The sequence below is a fragment of the Epinephelus fuscoguttatus genome, linkage group LG5, assembly GCF_011397635.1.
Source record: "Epinephelus fuscoguttatus linkage group LG5, E.fuscoguttatus.final_Chr_v1".
In the NCBI taxonomy this organism is placed as follows: domain Eukaryota; kingdom Metazoa; phylum Chordata; class Actinopteri; order Perciformes; family Serranidae; genus Epinephelus; species Epinephelus fuscoguttatus.
This window is the reverse complement of record NC_064756.1, coordinates 34,447,761-34,462,891: the sequence shown is the minus strand read 5'-3', so window position 1 is coordinate 34,462,891 and position 15,131 is coordinate 34,447,761. Positions and strand designations below refer to the sequence as shown.

The following is a 15,131-nucleotide window of genomic DNA, read 5'->3' as shown; positions in this document are numbered from 1 at the left end:
AAACCAAAAGTGAAAGTAGACTACTTGTTATATAGAATAATGTATACTATGGTATTACAATTAGAGATGCATTAATGTGTACATCACTTTAATATGGCAGCTGGTAAAAGAGGGATTGCTTTTAATTACTTTAAAGAATGCTGCATAGCTTGTGGACATACATCATAATTTACTTAATGATTGCATTTGCAAATGTAACTTAAAACATAAATAGTCAAGTAAAGTACAAATACATCAAAGTTGTACTTGAGTAAAGTACTTGAGTAAATGTAGTTTCCACCACCAGCTACTGGCAGGAAAGAAAAGATTATCAGTGTGTTTTGGTGTTGATCACTTTAAGAATTTAATCAGAAGTGAACCAACTGAGGCAGCAAGGTTGCATGTAATAGTGATCAATTTATTAACTAAAATGTTATCCATACTACAATCTAAATTAAGATTATGAATAGTGATCAATTTAATATACTGTCAAACTTTTCAGCTATGTATTTGTATCTCTCTGAAAACACACAACTAAAAGATTTCTTACAACACGTGAAGGCATCTTATGATAAACTGATGGTCGTTACAAAGTAATGACGTTGGTCATATCTAACTTTGACTTGGTTATCTAATTTACAAAGCAATGCACAAATCTCATATGGGAATGAAATACTAAAATATTTTCTCTAACGAACATCAGATCAGATCTATGCATGTATTAGCTAAAGTTTGTAGGTGCTGCAGCCAATCCCAGCTGACCGGGTGTTTGCCATCTTTGAGTGAATCTTCTGGAGTTTTGGAGATAGTTTCTGAGTTCTGCATAATAATTCAGCAAATAGTCTTACAACAGGTTTTCAAATATCTTCTCTAAAAGGGAACAGAAATCATGAGTGTAGTATGTGAGCCCTTCATCAGATAACTTGAATTTAGTAAGACAATAAAGGAGGCTTTCTGTAAACATAAAGATTCTCTCAGGTGCTGATCAGCAAAGCATTCCCATAACATTACATTATCACCATTATATTTGACTCTAGGTTGGAGACATACAATCTTCCAGATTCCATCTTGGGGCCCAGATGTTTTTTTGTTTTTTGGGGGGTTTTTTTGCAGCAGTGGTTCCTGCCAGCAAACTGCAGTCTGTTAGTTCTTGGGTGATTTGAAGCAATGTCATTTGCTTGACAGTTTTTATGAGTAAAAATCCCTGAATTTCCAGTGTCCCAGATTTTGTCTGATTTGTCTAAGTGTGTTGAATTTTGACAGAGCCACAAAGCAAACATCATGCAAGCTTTTGTTTGTAGTAGCACTGCATGTGCAAGTTTGTCCTAGTCTGTAGCTTCTTAGAAATGTAATTAATATTCACAACTCCTCTCTGATTATAAATGTCTTGACATTTTTCTGTTGATCAGGTACGCCCCATGGGTCACCAACCTTTCCAGGCATTACTGCCTTAAATTTTTGACAAATAGGATTAGTTTTTCCACATGGGATCTGGCTGTTCAGTACAATACACAAGTACAGTAGGCCCACCTAAGTTTTGAGGTACTTGTAGGCCTACTTTACTTGAAAAGCCTATTTCCATTTTATGACACCTTATACTTCTAATTCATTACAATTTTGGAGTTCACTATTGTACTTTTTACTCTACTACATTTATTTAACAGTTGAAAATGCATTGCCACACAGCTGAAAACAGGGCTGGTTTTCTGGCAACATATAAAGTTGACTTTTTGGAGATAGAGGGTTTTCACAGTACAGCCATGCTACAAACATATTATGATGCAATGCTATAGATTAAACTACCCAACAGTATGTAATGCAGTTAAAATTAACACATCCTTAAACATCAGCAGCAGTAAAATGCAACATATACAATAATGCAGCAGGGATATTCATCCAAATAGTGAAACACTGACAGGGAACATTTTACTACACAATAAATACTTCTACGTGAGACACTTAAAGTAAATCTTGCTGATAATGCTTTACTTATTACTACTTATAAGTAAGGTCTTGAAAACAGGGATTTTACTCGTAGTTGCATATTTTCAGTGTGGTATTAGTACTTTCACTTCAGTAAAACGTGAATACTTCATCCTCCTTGGGTATCTGCTCTTGGATCTTTTCTTTCTTTTTTTTTTTTTTTTTAACACACAAGCTCTATTTTGATGCTGTTTAAACTCTATCACCCGATTTACATTCATAGTACATGTCTTAATCATTGGATTAAAATGTGTACTTCAAAAAGTGTTTTTTACATTCCAGATTAATTTCTAAATGTGTTGTTTAAAATACTAGTGATTTACCTGACTAAATTAAAAAACATAATAAAACTCAACTAAGAATACTAATTGTTGTTATTGGTATTGAATAGAAACATAATACTCCTGTTATCATTAAATATTTATTGAGTTGGTGGAAAAAACAGTTAAATATATTTATGTTAACAGTGGAAGAATGTAACTAGGTACATTTACCCAAGTACAGTTTTGAGGTACTTGTACTTTCAGTATTTCCATTTTATGCCTGGATGAACTCAGGTTATTTGAGACACTTTCTGGTAGATTACTAAGATTACCACCTTAGGTGTTACTTTTATTACCATCACCATTACCATTTTATCTGAATGCATCAGGTAGTTACTCACTCAAAACCCTTTCCCATAACAACTAAAGTGTATTGTGAAAATATTTTAATTAGAAGTCCAACATTTAATAAAATGCAACATCCTGCAACAGTTTTTGTCATACCCTGATTGTTTTAGCTGCAGTACTCTTATTACCAAAATGAGAAAATCAACATGTCACATGCCACTTGCTGGCAAATTCAGGGACCAGTGTTTTCTTGAGTCTTCACTCTGCATCCTAATCATCTCAGACCAATTAAATATTTGTTTGATGTAAAGCAGAACACTACAATAACACGTTTGGTGACTGGCTGCTAATATTTAAAGAATCCAAGATGTAAAACTTTATTTGACCTATTGTACCTGATATCTTCAATCACCTGACTTCACCCTACTTTATGCTTTTACTCCACTAAATTTATTTTAAAGCTGTAGTTACTTGTTTCTTTGAAGAACTGAATTGTGTATACAAAATATAGCCAAAATCAACTAATAAATTATTTTAAAGGCTATTACTATAGGTTAAACTACTCAGCATTATCGTTTATAAAGTAATCAAAATGAGGTCAACCTGAGCCAGCTGCAGCATAAAAGTGACACATAAATGCATCAATAATTACAATACATTAATGTCATATACATTATTCTGAAATGTGCCATTCTGCATAATGAGTGCATTTACTTTAACTCTGCGTTTAGTATATTTTACCACTAATACTCCTACTACTAGGCTCCTACTTAAATTTTGAATGTAGGACTGAACTTGTAGCAAAGTAGCTAGTTTTTTAGTGAGGTATAAGGACTTTTACGGTTTCACTTGAGTTAAAGATCTGAGTACTTCTTTCTCAGGCACACGGACGAGCCACAGATTTCGCTCAGGCAAAACGGAAGTCTCCTGTTTCCTGCCTGTAGTTGGGTCCTGTACAGCAGCCCGTGCGAGGTTGTCCTGGAGACCCCGCGCTGCCTGCACCTCTATCGTCTCGGGTGAGTTTGTTATAATGTAGAGATTTCTCTATTAATCCGAATAACTGTAACAAAGCTGCAATATTCTCGTACTGCAGCGAAGCCGCAAACTGCACGGCTATCGCAAACGAAACTCCACAGCGCTGCACGACCCGGCAAACATAGTCATTTTCCACCGAATTCCCAAGCATACCCCCCTCATCCAAGAGTATTCCAACATTAACTCATATTTTGCTTGCAAGGGGAGATAGATAGCTCGCTACGCCATTGCGTTTACACTTCCAAGCAAGCAGTACTACCACGTCTTGGTTAAATCGAGGTGCCGCTGTGCAATACGAGTGTTTAAATTGTGTCACTCGGTGGTTTGTTTTGAATGTCAAAGGCTCAGGCTAGCTGTGCGTCTGAATATTGTTGATAGCTGGGTTGTCTTAGCAGGCTAGCAGGCTAGGCTAACGAAATTCAATCCAGATGCATCAAAATGCTGGAAATAGAGACGAAAAGGGGTATAAAAGCAAATGGTTTATTAAATTAGGTTCTTAAGTCAGTCGCATAGTTGTTAAATGCTGTGTATTGTTTTGAATCGTTAAAATATGCATGAAAAGATCTTAGAAAACACCAGCTAGCATGTAGCAAGCCGCTTGCAGTGTCTCCATTCATATCCTGCGCACTGGGTCTGCTCTGACCGAGTAATGGCTCCGATCCGCTGCCTTTTTAGAGCGGCAACTGGGGATGCGTTTCCCTCGTAACCGTGGTTGTATGTGTGTTTGGAAATGTTGTTGACTTGTTTTTGTGTTCCCGCAAGTGCTATGCACAGTTGTTGAGACTTGGTGGTAAATTAAGCGAGAGTCTGCACTCTGTATCTTTGAAGGCTGTGTAGAAACCGCGCGTTTTCGGTTTGTTGTCTGTCGCTTGCTATCCGCTGTTTCTCGGGTTGTAGCAAACATAACTGCAGTTTCATTTCATGAGTTCATATCAGCAGAGTGATCTCTGGTTATTGCGTTCATATATATGGAAACATGACATGTAACAGCTGATGAGAAGGTGGGCTGATGTGTTAATGTGTTAACTTTGTATTCCGTATGTAAAAAAACATTTCAATTGTGAGTGTTAATGTAGATGTTGAAGTCTAACAACCTTTCCTCCTTGCATTTTTCCTTGCTTTATTCTCACAAGACTCACTGCAGGCTCCAGAGATGTCTGACAGCAATATGTGATGAAATGTTTTGAGTCATCATTCATGATTTGAATGTGAAAAGCACAGGCTTGATGAGATTTAAAAACATTATTCAAAAGCAATTTGCTGTACCCAGCTGTAATACAAAGTGGAAATAAACTAAATATGAACTGTAAAGATTACCAAGAAGGTGCAAAAACTAAATGTACACAATGCCAGACATGTAGAGAAGCAGAGGTTTCTTAATTTGGTTTAAGGTGGAATTTATAACACCACGTAGTAAATAAGAGTTCATATAACTCAATTTGCAGTTAAATGTGTACCCCATACTATCTAAATGTAATTAAGAAGCTAAATAGAAAGTAATTTTAAACAAAATTTAGTGTGTGATACTTTGGGTGTTTATTGTATTTTCTGTCAAGTACAATGTGTGGTATGGCATCAGTACATTAACAGAAAATGTGTGACAATGATATCAGGCAGAACTTTGCAGAAAGAATCCAACAAATGTCAAGTTAATTTTTGACTATAAAATGATCTATGATAATGTCTAACCAAGTGACATTGCTCCTTGTCACACTGAGGCAGAGGAGCATTTGAAAAAGCTCCTGCAGGTACAGATATATACTGAATCTGCACTCATACCTCACCCATTACAACTAGAGCACTAAATGTGGAGCTGCAACATCACACAATATAGTGTTGTTAAAATAACTATAGGATAGAAAAGTAACTGTAAACACGTAATTGGAAAATGTGCATGTGTGTGTGTGTTTCCTTTTTTAAAGATAATTTGTCATGAAACAAATCATAAATGGATTTTCAAACCCTTGTCATATTTAACAGTTGTCATGGATGATGAAGACGGCAGGTGCCTTCTAGATGTAATTTGGTGAGTTATTGCTGACACGGTACAAGATCTGTTTTTTATTTAACAAGCCGTTAAGTCATCTCTTTCATCTTATCTTGTTCTGCTGTGAATCACATTGTTTTCTCCTGCAGTGACCCAGAAGCTCTCAATGACTTTCTTCATGGATCTGAGACCCATGTGAGTATGAGAGAAGAATAGTGAACTGAGATACATGTGTTAGGCTTGTAATTTATAGTGACATGAAACAGGTTTGTAATTGATGTGGTGAGGAGTCTTAGTTGCGCGCATTGTAGTTGGGGCTTACATGACTTTGTTCTTAAGTCACTTCCGGATTACTCGTTGATGCACCCTGAAACCCACGTCCCTCACTGCTTTCATTTATTCTTTTTATTTTTAACTGCTTCCACTGCTTAATGGTTGTCTTTGCTTTTTGATTGCACCATTTATGGTTTCAGCCTGCCTTCCCTTTTTAACAGGCTAATTCACAAAATGAAAAATGCTAATACTAACGCTTCCCAACTCTGTTATTCCTATCATTTTGCCCCTCTGTCGCTTATCTTTTCGCTGGTTCTTTACAATCTCGGTTCTCTGGACTGTGTTCTGTCCTTTCCTTCCCCTCCTCCTCTGTTTGATGGTCTGTATGTTTCTCTGTCCTGGTGGCTTTTGCCTGCTGGTTTGGGTGCCTTTGGTTTCTGTCTGTCCTATCCTGGGTGGGTGTGTCTGTAGTTGGACACTGACGACCTATTGGATGGTTCGAGTGACCCCTCCAGCTCGTTCTTCTCTACCACTGGGGTGAGTAAAATCCCCCAATCCTCCTCCTCCTGTTTTCTATCCATCTATGTAGCATGCAACTCCAAATACCCTCCCTTTCCACTAACATATCAACACTCTACAAGCTTTGAATCACCGCAGTGTTACAAGAGGTTTTTGTGGGGTTTTGATGTCTGCATATCTGTGTAACTCAGTTACACTCCTCGCCATCAGATTTAGCAACCAAATTCATCCATCACCTTGCTTCACTTCTTTCCTCCTTTCCTTTTAGGGCCATGTTCCAGAGGTCCAGCCTGCAGTCCAGCTGTCAGCCAATGAGCCGACAGGCTTACCCAGAGTCAGTGTTGACCTGGACTTTCTGGAGGATGATGACATCTTGGGAGGATCCCCAGGTGGTGAAGGTGGGAGCAATGGCATTGGGACAAATCATGAGCCATGTGACATTCTGCAGCAGAGCTTGGCTGAAGCCAACATCACAGAGCAAAGCTTACAAGAGGCAGAGGCTGAGCTGGACCTGGGCTCCTTTGGGATTCCAGGCCTTACGCAGGTGGTACAGACACTACCTGATGCCAGCCTCTCTGGGGCTGGAGGCACTGCCGTTGGTGTAGGTATAGGTGTTGGTGTTGGGGGAACAGCAGCAATTTTCCCTGGGTCAGCCCCGAGCACCACTGCTACTCCTCCTAATGCCACGGCTGACATGCTGGGGTCAGTGCTTGCACAGCAGGGCCTTCAACTCCAACCCCAGGTTATGAACAAGGCCATTAGTGTTCAGCCATTTATGCAGCCTGTGGGCCTGGGAAACGTGACACTTCAACCCATTTCAAGTCTCCAAGCTCTTCCTAATGGGAGTCAGTCTGGACATTTGGGTATTGGACAGATTCAGGTTGTGGGTCAGCCTACAGTCATGACTATCAATCAGTCTGGGCAGCCAATCCTGGCTAAAGCCATGGGTGGCTACCAGCTGCACCAGTCTGGGCCAGAGGTATCAGGTGCTGGTTCTCAGGCAGGGCTTGGAGGCTCAGGGGGTGGACTTCTGATCCAAGGTAACAAGGCCACTTTGGGATCTCCGGCTTTAAATGGACCGGCTGTTTGTGTCAGCAGCACAAATAGCAGCAGTGGTGGTACAATGACTGCTCCTGCTGGGCTTGTGGGCTTTGGCAGCACCACTCTAAGTTCAGGAATTGGACCCCAGACGCAAACTCAAGGCCAAATCATGCAGAACGTGATCATCCAGCGCACACCAACACCCATTCAGCCTAAACCCCCTCAGGGGGGAGCCATCCAACCGAAACTCTTCAAACAGCAACAACAGCAGCAGCAGCCACAGCCAGCGCCCCAACCCCTGCAAAATGATGCTCACAAGGCTCTAGGGCTGCAGCAAATTCCAGTTTCTGCTGCTCAGAATGTAGCCTTCCTGACAGGAAAGCCAGGCTCAAACGTTGTCCTGAGTACTCAAGCCACAACACAAGGCCCTCAGTTTCAACAAACCTTATTCAAGCAACAAGCAGCACAACCATCTGGCAAGCCCCTCAGTGTACACTTGTTAAACCAACAAGGCAGCATCGTTATTCCCTCTCAGACAGTTTTGCAAGGTCAGAACCACCAGTTTCTCCTGCCACAGCTACAAGCAGGTGGGCAGATCCTGACCCAGCATCCTGGGGGGCACATCATAACTAGTCAGGGTCCTGGTGGACAGCTCATTGCAAACCAGATTTTAACTGCAAACCAGAACATCAACTTGGGTCAGGTGTTGACTTCACAGGGCCACCCTGGGGCTGCCCATATTCTCTCTGGACCCATTCAGCTCCAGCCTGGCCAAATGGGCACACCCACCCTCTTTCAGATGCCTGTCTCATTGGCTCAGAGTCAAAGCCAGACACAGACCCACTCTGTCTCAGGTCATGCCCAGACAGTTATACAAGGCATGCCAATCCAGAACTCCCTGACCATGCTTAGTCAGGTGGAGGGGCTGAGCCCCGCAGTCAGCCTTCAGCCAGCCCTGCAACCTCAGCCAGGTGGAGTCCCCAGCAGCAGCAGTACAGGAGCAGCAACAATGGCTCAAGGCCAGCCTGGAGAGTGTGTCACCGTGCTGGGAAGCTCCACAGACCAGGCTGCTCATCCCACTCAGCAGCATGCACCGCAATCCTCTATCCTCGCCATGCAACCGGCTTCCTCTGTGTCCTCAGCTACCACAGTACCCTCCTCTTCTCCGTCCATGTCTGTGTCCACCTCCTCCTCTGTCACAGCAGTGGGGCTGGTTCCCCATCAGGCTCAGCACAGTCCAGGGAGGTTACTGTTCACCAACCAGGGCTCCAGTATGATCCTGAGCCCAGAGTCTTTGCAGATGTTCCTGCAACAGGTCAGTGTTCCACTCTCTGCATGTTTGCTTAATTGTGTACAGTTAACATTGTCTTGAAAAAAATGAATAACATGCACGGAGTGATATCTTGGTCTGACCTTTTTGGTTTACTATTTTACTCCCCCTTCCCTCCAATCCCCTTCCTCCTTCCCTCCCTCACCCTGAAATGGTAAATGTACTCCTATCAGGAGCAGCACCACCAAACAGAGAATGAGTCAACCCCCTCTGTGGGCGTACCAGCGTCTGTAATCGTCAGCAGCAACAGCGTCACTGCTCCGGCCCCCGCTGTCCATGACAGCCAATTAACTGACTCTTGGGTGGGTCACAGCCACAGCCCTTCCCCTGGCCCCTCCCACATGACAGCAGTGGTAAAGCAGGTAGAAATGCCCCTTTATGTTAAGCCCCACCCACTTGTTGCTGCTGCTGCCGCCACAGTGTTAGGGTATCTAACCTTTCCCCGTCACTGCTCTGTACTTCTCTTCTGCATTAGTCATTGCTTCCATGGCTCTCACAGTTAATGCAATTCCAATGCTAAAAAAATACTTGCTTGCAGCTTCTGTGTGTCTCTAACATCGCTTTGTTGTATGTAAAGGCATGATCATTCCAGTTGTCCATATGTATTGTGTGTCAGCCACTGTGCTTTTTTGATATTTAGCTATATGAGCCTCTTTAGAATGTGAGACTGGCCATCAAGTGCCTTTTTTTTAACATAAATTGTTTCACTAATTTGGTATGTTTCTCATTCATTCTACTGTATGTATTTTGTAACAGAATATAAAAACCATGCTCATGCTAAATAGGAGAGCTACTAAGGTTCCAAGTGCAACTTGCTCACCTTTTTTACTAACATTGCTCAGTCAAATTCAATCAACTCACCTCATCTGCTGCATTACTGACCAAGGCTTATAAGTCAGTCCACACCTCTCAACTCTACACTCATCATTTAGACTGTCATATGCTTACAGTGCCACCGCCCCTTGTAGCCCCTAGTCTGACCAGTGTAATGACCCCAAAACAATAATTCATGCTTCCCTGACCCCAGTCCCTGAAGTCTTCAGATCACCTTCTACTTCTCCATCACAGGCCCACAGATATTGACTTCTTGCTTTTTTCGACTGTTTTTTTCGTTTTGCCTCGCCAGATGATCATTGCTCCCTTTTTATGTGTAGTTCTCCCTACATGCTAGAAAAAAATCAATGGGCTTCTACTACTTAACTTCAGCAACTATTAGTTTTTAAAGTCTAACACTTTGCTTTTGTATTGTTTAGTGTCAATTTTGCCTGCGTTTTGTGATTCTGTATTGGGGTTGGGCGATATTTCCATATATTGATTGATTGATTGTAATAATATCATGGGTTATCATTTTATTGTTGTACAAATAAACACTTTCAGGCAAGGTATAAATAAAACCCAACAAAATAAGTTAGTTTGTTTTACATGTGTGAAGAGTTTTGTCCAATGCATTGCAAAACAGTGGAACAGTGGTCATTATATACAACATCATTTTAAGTATTTTACATACAATCCTGTATAGATTTGCCATATCGCCCAGCCCTATTTTGTATCAAGTGTCAAATCTTGAACTATCTACTAGAATCATATCTACTATATACTGTGTGCATGCAGAACTTTCAGCGTGTGTGTGATTTTTGTGAGTGATTCCCCAATTTCCTCCTGTTTTAAGATATTGCTTGCATTTTTAAGATCAAATAACATACTAGTATTATGTTTAAACTTCTTCAGGTACCCTCCAGTGGACATCAGCAGTCTCTGAAGATCCAGGGCATGTCCCCCTCACCGGCCTTGACCACTCATGCCACAGCGCCCCCAGTGGCAGACAGCCCCCAGCCTTCACCGTCTCCTCTCACTCTGAGCCAGCAGATCCAGTCACCGCACCATCAACAGCAGTCACGCCCTCCCTCACAGCCTCAGCCACAGTCTCAAACTCCCTCCCGCTCATGCACACCCTCATCTCACCCTCAGCTCTTTATTGTCCACAACCAAATGGCAGAATCCCCCCAACCAGCTCCACAAGGCCAGCCGCAGCAGACACAGCCCCAGCAGGCACACATTCAAGTTCAGCTTCAGCCTCAGCCACGGCCGGCCTCTCAGCCTGCGCCTTATCAACAAGATATGCCCCCGATGTCACAATCGCCCAAACCCCCTCCTGTACCACCTGCACAGCACCAGTTTACTGCTCCTCCTGTCAGCACTTCTGCCACTGCTGTGGTTAAAGCCCAGGTTCCCATCCAGGGCCTGACAGCAGAGCAGCAGCACCACCTGCAATTAGTAGGAGCGCAAATTCAGACCCTATCAACCATCACCCAGCCCTCACTTCAGCAGAAACAGCTCCTGGAGAAGCTACACCAGGTAGTGTCCCAGTTCACCACAAACTTCTCATAATGAAAAGTTGTTGTGGAATTTGCATGCAGTAAGAGGTCTTACTAGTAAATAGTCTTGAGTATATGAACTTCACATGCTACTCTTTCACCCTTCATTGTTCCTCTAGAATTTCTTGTTTACAAAAAAAAAATGTCCTGATGTATTTTTTAGGTCCAGCAGAACATCTTGCTGCAGGCCAAGCAGTCGGCTCAGCCTCCGCCTCAAGCCACCAGTCAGTTCAGCTCCCAGCAAGATGTGCCTGTTGATAAAGTGGTGCTTGCATCATCAGCCAGCACTGGCACACCTGCTCAGCTTCCCCCAGTGCTGCAGCCGACATCAGTGCTAGTCAAAACTCCTGCTACAGGTTGGACACAATTTACCTCTAAAACAGCATAATGGCAGGACCCTAAAACACCTCAATGTATTTCCCTTTGTAATTATTTTTTTCCTTCTTGTTATAGCATCAAGTGACTTACAGGTATTCTCAGGAGCCCAAGGGCCAGCTGGAGCAATGGTGAATCAGACTGTCACTCCTGCCAGCCTTACTCAGCCTGCACAGGTACAAATTACATCACAAAGTCAGGTCCTTCTATTCTACATTTTCCTTACCATTCGACAGTGAACTCCAAAGGTGTTCTTTCATGTATTTTGTCAGTTTCTTACCCTCCTGGTTTCCCCCACAGGTTCAGCCAAAGCCAGGGGTGATCAGCTCAGTTGGAGGAATGACCCTCGGGAAAGGTGGGATGCAGATACAGGTGTTAGGAGCTAGTCTGACTCAAATGCCTGCTTTACAGCCCCCAGCTCCAGTACAAACTCAGGTAAAGGAGTGCCACTGCTCCTGAAAAACAACCGCGAATATTTCAGTTTAAGCTTTAAGTTGTAACATCTGTTTTTAATATGTTTTTCCACGTCACAGACAACAACAATGAAGATGCCTTTCAGTGCAGAGCCCAGCAAAGAAGCTAGGTTTGTGCCAAACGCATTTCAATAGTTTATTTCAACTGACTCAAAATATTACGTTTATAAGTGGTTTTTCTGTACACACACATCACTGCAGGATGCTAGAACAGCTGAGGAAACAGCAGGGTTCAGTGCTTCACCCAAACTACAGTGCTCCTTTCCACTCTTTTGAGGACACACTCCACAGACTGCTGCCTTACCATCTCTACCAGGGAACTGCCAACTCTTCTCAAGACTATCAAAAAGGTAACAAACTCCATAGCCACTAGTGCAACCAATGCACAGTCAATTACCTTTTCTCTGGATTTCATGATCTTCATGAACATCTTGGTTCTCTTGTGCACAGTGGATGATGAATTTGAGAAGGTCTCCTGCCATCTGCTGAAAAGGACCCAGGCCATGCTGGATAAGTATCGCTACCTGCTCTTTGCCGAGTCAAAAGTAAGTTTATAAACCAGCAAATTCCAATCTGCCTTCTTGTCTTCTTTGTCCTGAATTGATATTGAATTGATGTTTTTGGTGTTTGAACCTGAGCAGAGACTGGGGCCCTCGGCAGAAATGGTGATGATTGACCGGATGTTCATTCAGGAGGAGAAGATTGCGTTGAGTCAGGACAGGATTTTGGCCAAGGAAAGACCAGGTACCCTACCACTGTCTATGGCCATACATGGTGTTGTGGTTTTCTTGATCTAAATTAGGACTATGCTAATGATGTAATTCTGTTTATGTCATTGCAGAGGAGTTTGTGGCAAACGCGCGCATGTTGGAGAGTGTAGTTTCATCCCAACAGAAATCAACTGCTGCTGAGACGACATCAGTGAGTGGAGGTGTAGCAGCTGCTGTATCTGCTCCAGCACCTGCAGCTCCTGCCCTAGCTCCTCTCTCAAATATTGCCCCAACCCCACCTCCTGCACCCGCTCCAGCTCCGGCTCCTGCTTCAGCTCCAGTTCCTGCTCAAGCTCCAGCACCTCCTCCCGCCCCCTCTGCCACTCCCTTCCCTCCTACCAAACTGGTAATAAAGCAGGGTGGAGGAGGAGCCTCTGTGTCCTGGTCCAGCAGCTGTCCTCCACCTCCAGCTGCAGCAGGCAGGCTGGCTGAACCCACCAGCCAGAGCTCCTCCTTCAGTCGGGCTCCAGTACCATCATCCTCTGTCTCCTCTTCATCCTTCAACTCACAAGTGGCTGATGATGACGATGCACTCCCACAGAGAACCAGCAAACCGCCTATCAAGACCTACGAGGCTCGCAGGAGAATTGGCTTGAAGCTGAAGATCAAGCAGGATCAAACAGGGTTCAGTAAGGTGGTCCACAACACTGCCTTAGACCCAGTGCACACACCTCAACCTCAGCAGAGCAGCCAGTCCATTTCCCAGATTCAGACTCAGCCTCAGTTCGAAGCTGCTGTACCGCACCCAAAGGCTCACTCTTTATCAGCTCCTCCTACTACAGTCATCAGAACTCAGTCCCCTGTATGCACTGCTTCTTCTGCCTCATCTGTCACCACAGCAACCACTCAGTGTAACCCGCCACTGAGAGGTAATGTTCCTCCTAATGCAGTCCCATCTTCCTCTACCTCTTCCTCTCATACATGGTCGTTATCCACCTCCTCTTCCTCCTCTACTCAAATGAACGGGACATTGGATCATCACGAAGTGGGTGGGGTCAAACACAATTCTGCCTCCACTGCCACTCCCTCACAGACAACATGTCGTCTCCCCCTTCGAAAAACCTACCGAGAAAATGTTAGTCCACGGGTCAGACCTGGTGTCCCAGGGGGAGGAGACGAGAGTTTGTCCTACCCCAGACCCACACCGTCACCCCCCAGGCATGAGGCCTCATCTCCTCCCTCAGAGCGGACAGTTATAGGCAGTATGAAGGTGGAGAAAAGAGGCAGGGAGGCTTCGCACACTCACACAGAGTCAAGCCAAGAAACGGGCCGTTTAGGGAGTGCAATGCAGGGGCTGGATGGAATGGACGAGGTGTTTAACCGTGGTATCAAAACCACGCAAGGGGCAAAGGAGAAAGGGGAGGAGCACACAGACCAAGAGACAGATGTAAGTAAATACAAGAGGGCAAGTGGGAAAAACAGACATAGGGCTGGTGGGACATTCAGGATGGACCAGCATGCCCCTGGGCCTCCCTCTCCGGAGTCATCCTTCACACGAGACTCTTTGCTTCCTGCCAAACGCTGCAAGTCGGACTCCCCCGACATGGATAATGCCAGCTTCTCCAGCGGCAGCCCTCCGGATGACTCTCTAAATGAGCACCTACAGTGTGCCATTGACAGCATCCTAAACCTGCAACAGGAGCCCTCTGCCCGTGGGCACCACATTAAAGGCGGCAACAGCAGGTCCCACCAACACCAAAGCCAGCGCCCAGGGGGCTCGGCAGCCTCATCCCACAGATCCTCTGTTCCACCCTCCTCCTCTGCTTCCTCATCCTCCTTGGCCCAGCACCCTCAGGTCGGTGGCCGAGGCCACAATGGCAGCCTGGTGCCCCAGACTCAAAGCAGATAACAGCCCCTCAGCCCCAGGCCAGACTGACAAGGGGAAACTAAGAGACAGATTTGGAGGCAGGGAAAGGGACACTGTGAAAACAGTATCACTGTACTTCTCTGCTAAGCTGTGTTGGCTTTGTTTGTCCATTTGAATTGTCCAGACATTTCTTTGTCATTTACAGCCTGAGGTAGACCTGTGGTGGAATAAGTGAATGAGTGTGGTCAAAGGTGAAACTGTCTTTGTGAATTGCAGACTTGAAGATGCCTGGCATTTTGTATGTGTTCTCTCAGCCAAGCTTGAGTTACAAGATGAAATTGTCAGAGGATTTTTTTCTGTATTTCTTTCCTCCTGTTCCACTTTTCTTATATCTTTTCTTTTTTATCTTTTCTTTCATATTCATACATTCCTTTCATGTTGCCTGAGCACCAGTCTCGTATCCACAGCGGTTCATCTCCTGGTTTAAACGGTGTCTCAATGAACATTAGACAGCTAATTTAAATAGTTAAGAAGTCAACAACTTTTTTTTTTTAACTTGGCTACCTGCAGCTG

At 43.9% G+C, this 15,131-nt stretch overlaps 1 protein-coding gene across 3 annotated transcripts; it reads left to right on the top strand.

Moving 5' to 3' along the window:
- Positions 1-3,532: 3,532 nt before the first annotated feature.
- Positions 3,533-15,111, top strand: bicra (BRD4 interacting chromatin remodeling complex associated protein). 3 transcript variants are annotated; one of them, XM_049575754.1, is made up of 14 exons: positions 3,533-3,589; positions 5,589-5,634; positions 5,745-5,790; positions 6,656-8,743; positions 8,932-9,120; positions 10,487-11,113; positions 11,297-11,489; positions 11,587-11,684; positions 11,809-11,943; positions 12,042-12,091; positions 12,183-12,331; positions 12,432-12,526; positions 12,623-12,725; positions 12,823-15,111. In XM_049575754.1, the coding sequence occupies exons 2-14, from the start codon at positions 5,594-5,596 to the stop codon at positions 14,598-14,600; spliced, it is 5,592 nt and encodes a 1,863-aa protein (XP_049431711.1). In that variant the 5' UTR covers positions 3,533-3,589; positions 5,589-5,593; the 3' UTR covers positions 14,601-15,111. The 3 variants fall into 3 exon arrangements, with proteins under 3 accessions (XP_049431711.1, XP_049431710.1, XP_049431712.1); XM_049575753.1 differs by having other exon boundaries at positions 12,620-12,725; XM_049575755.1 differs by lacking the exon at positions 8,932-9,120 and having other exon boundaries at positions 12,620-12,725.
- The last annotated feature ends 20 nt before the right edge of the window (positions 15,112-15,131 follow it).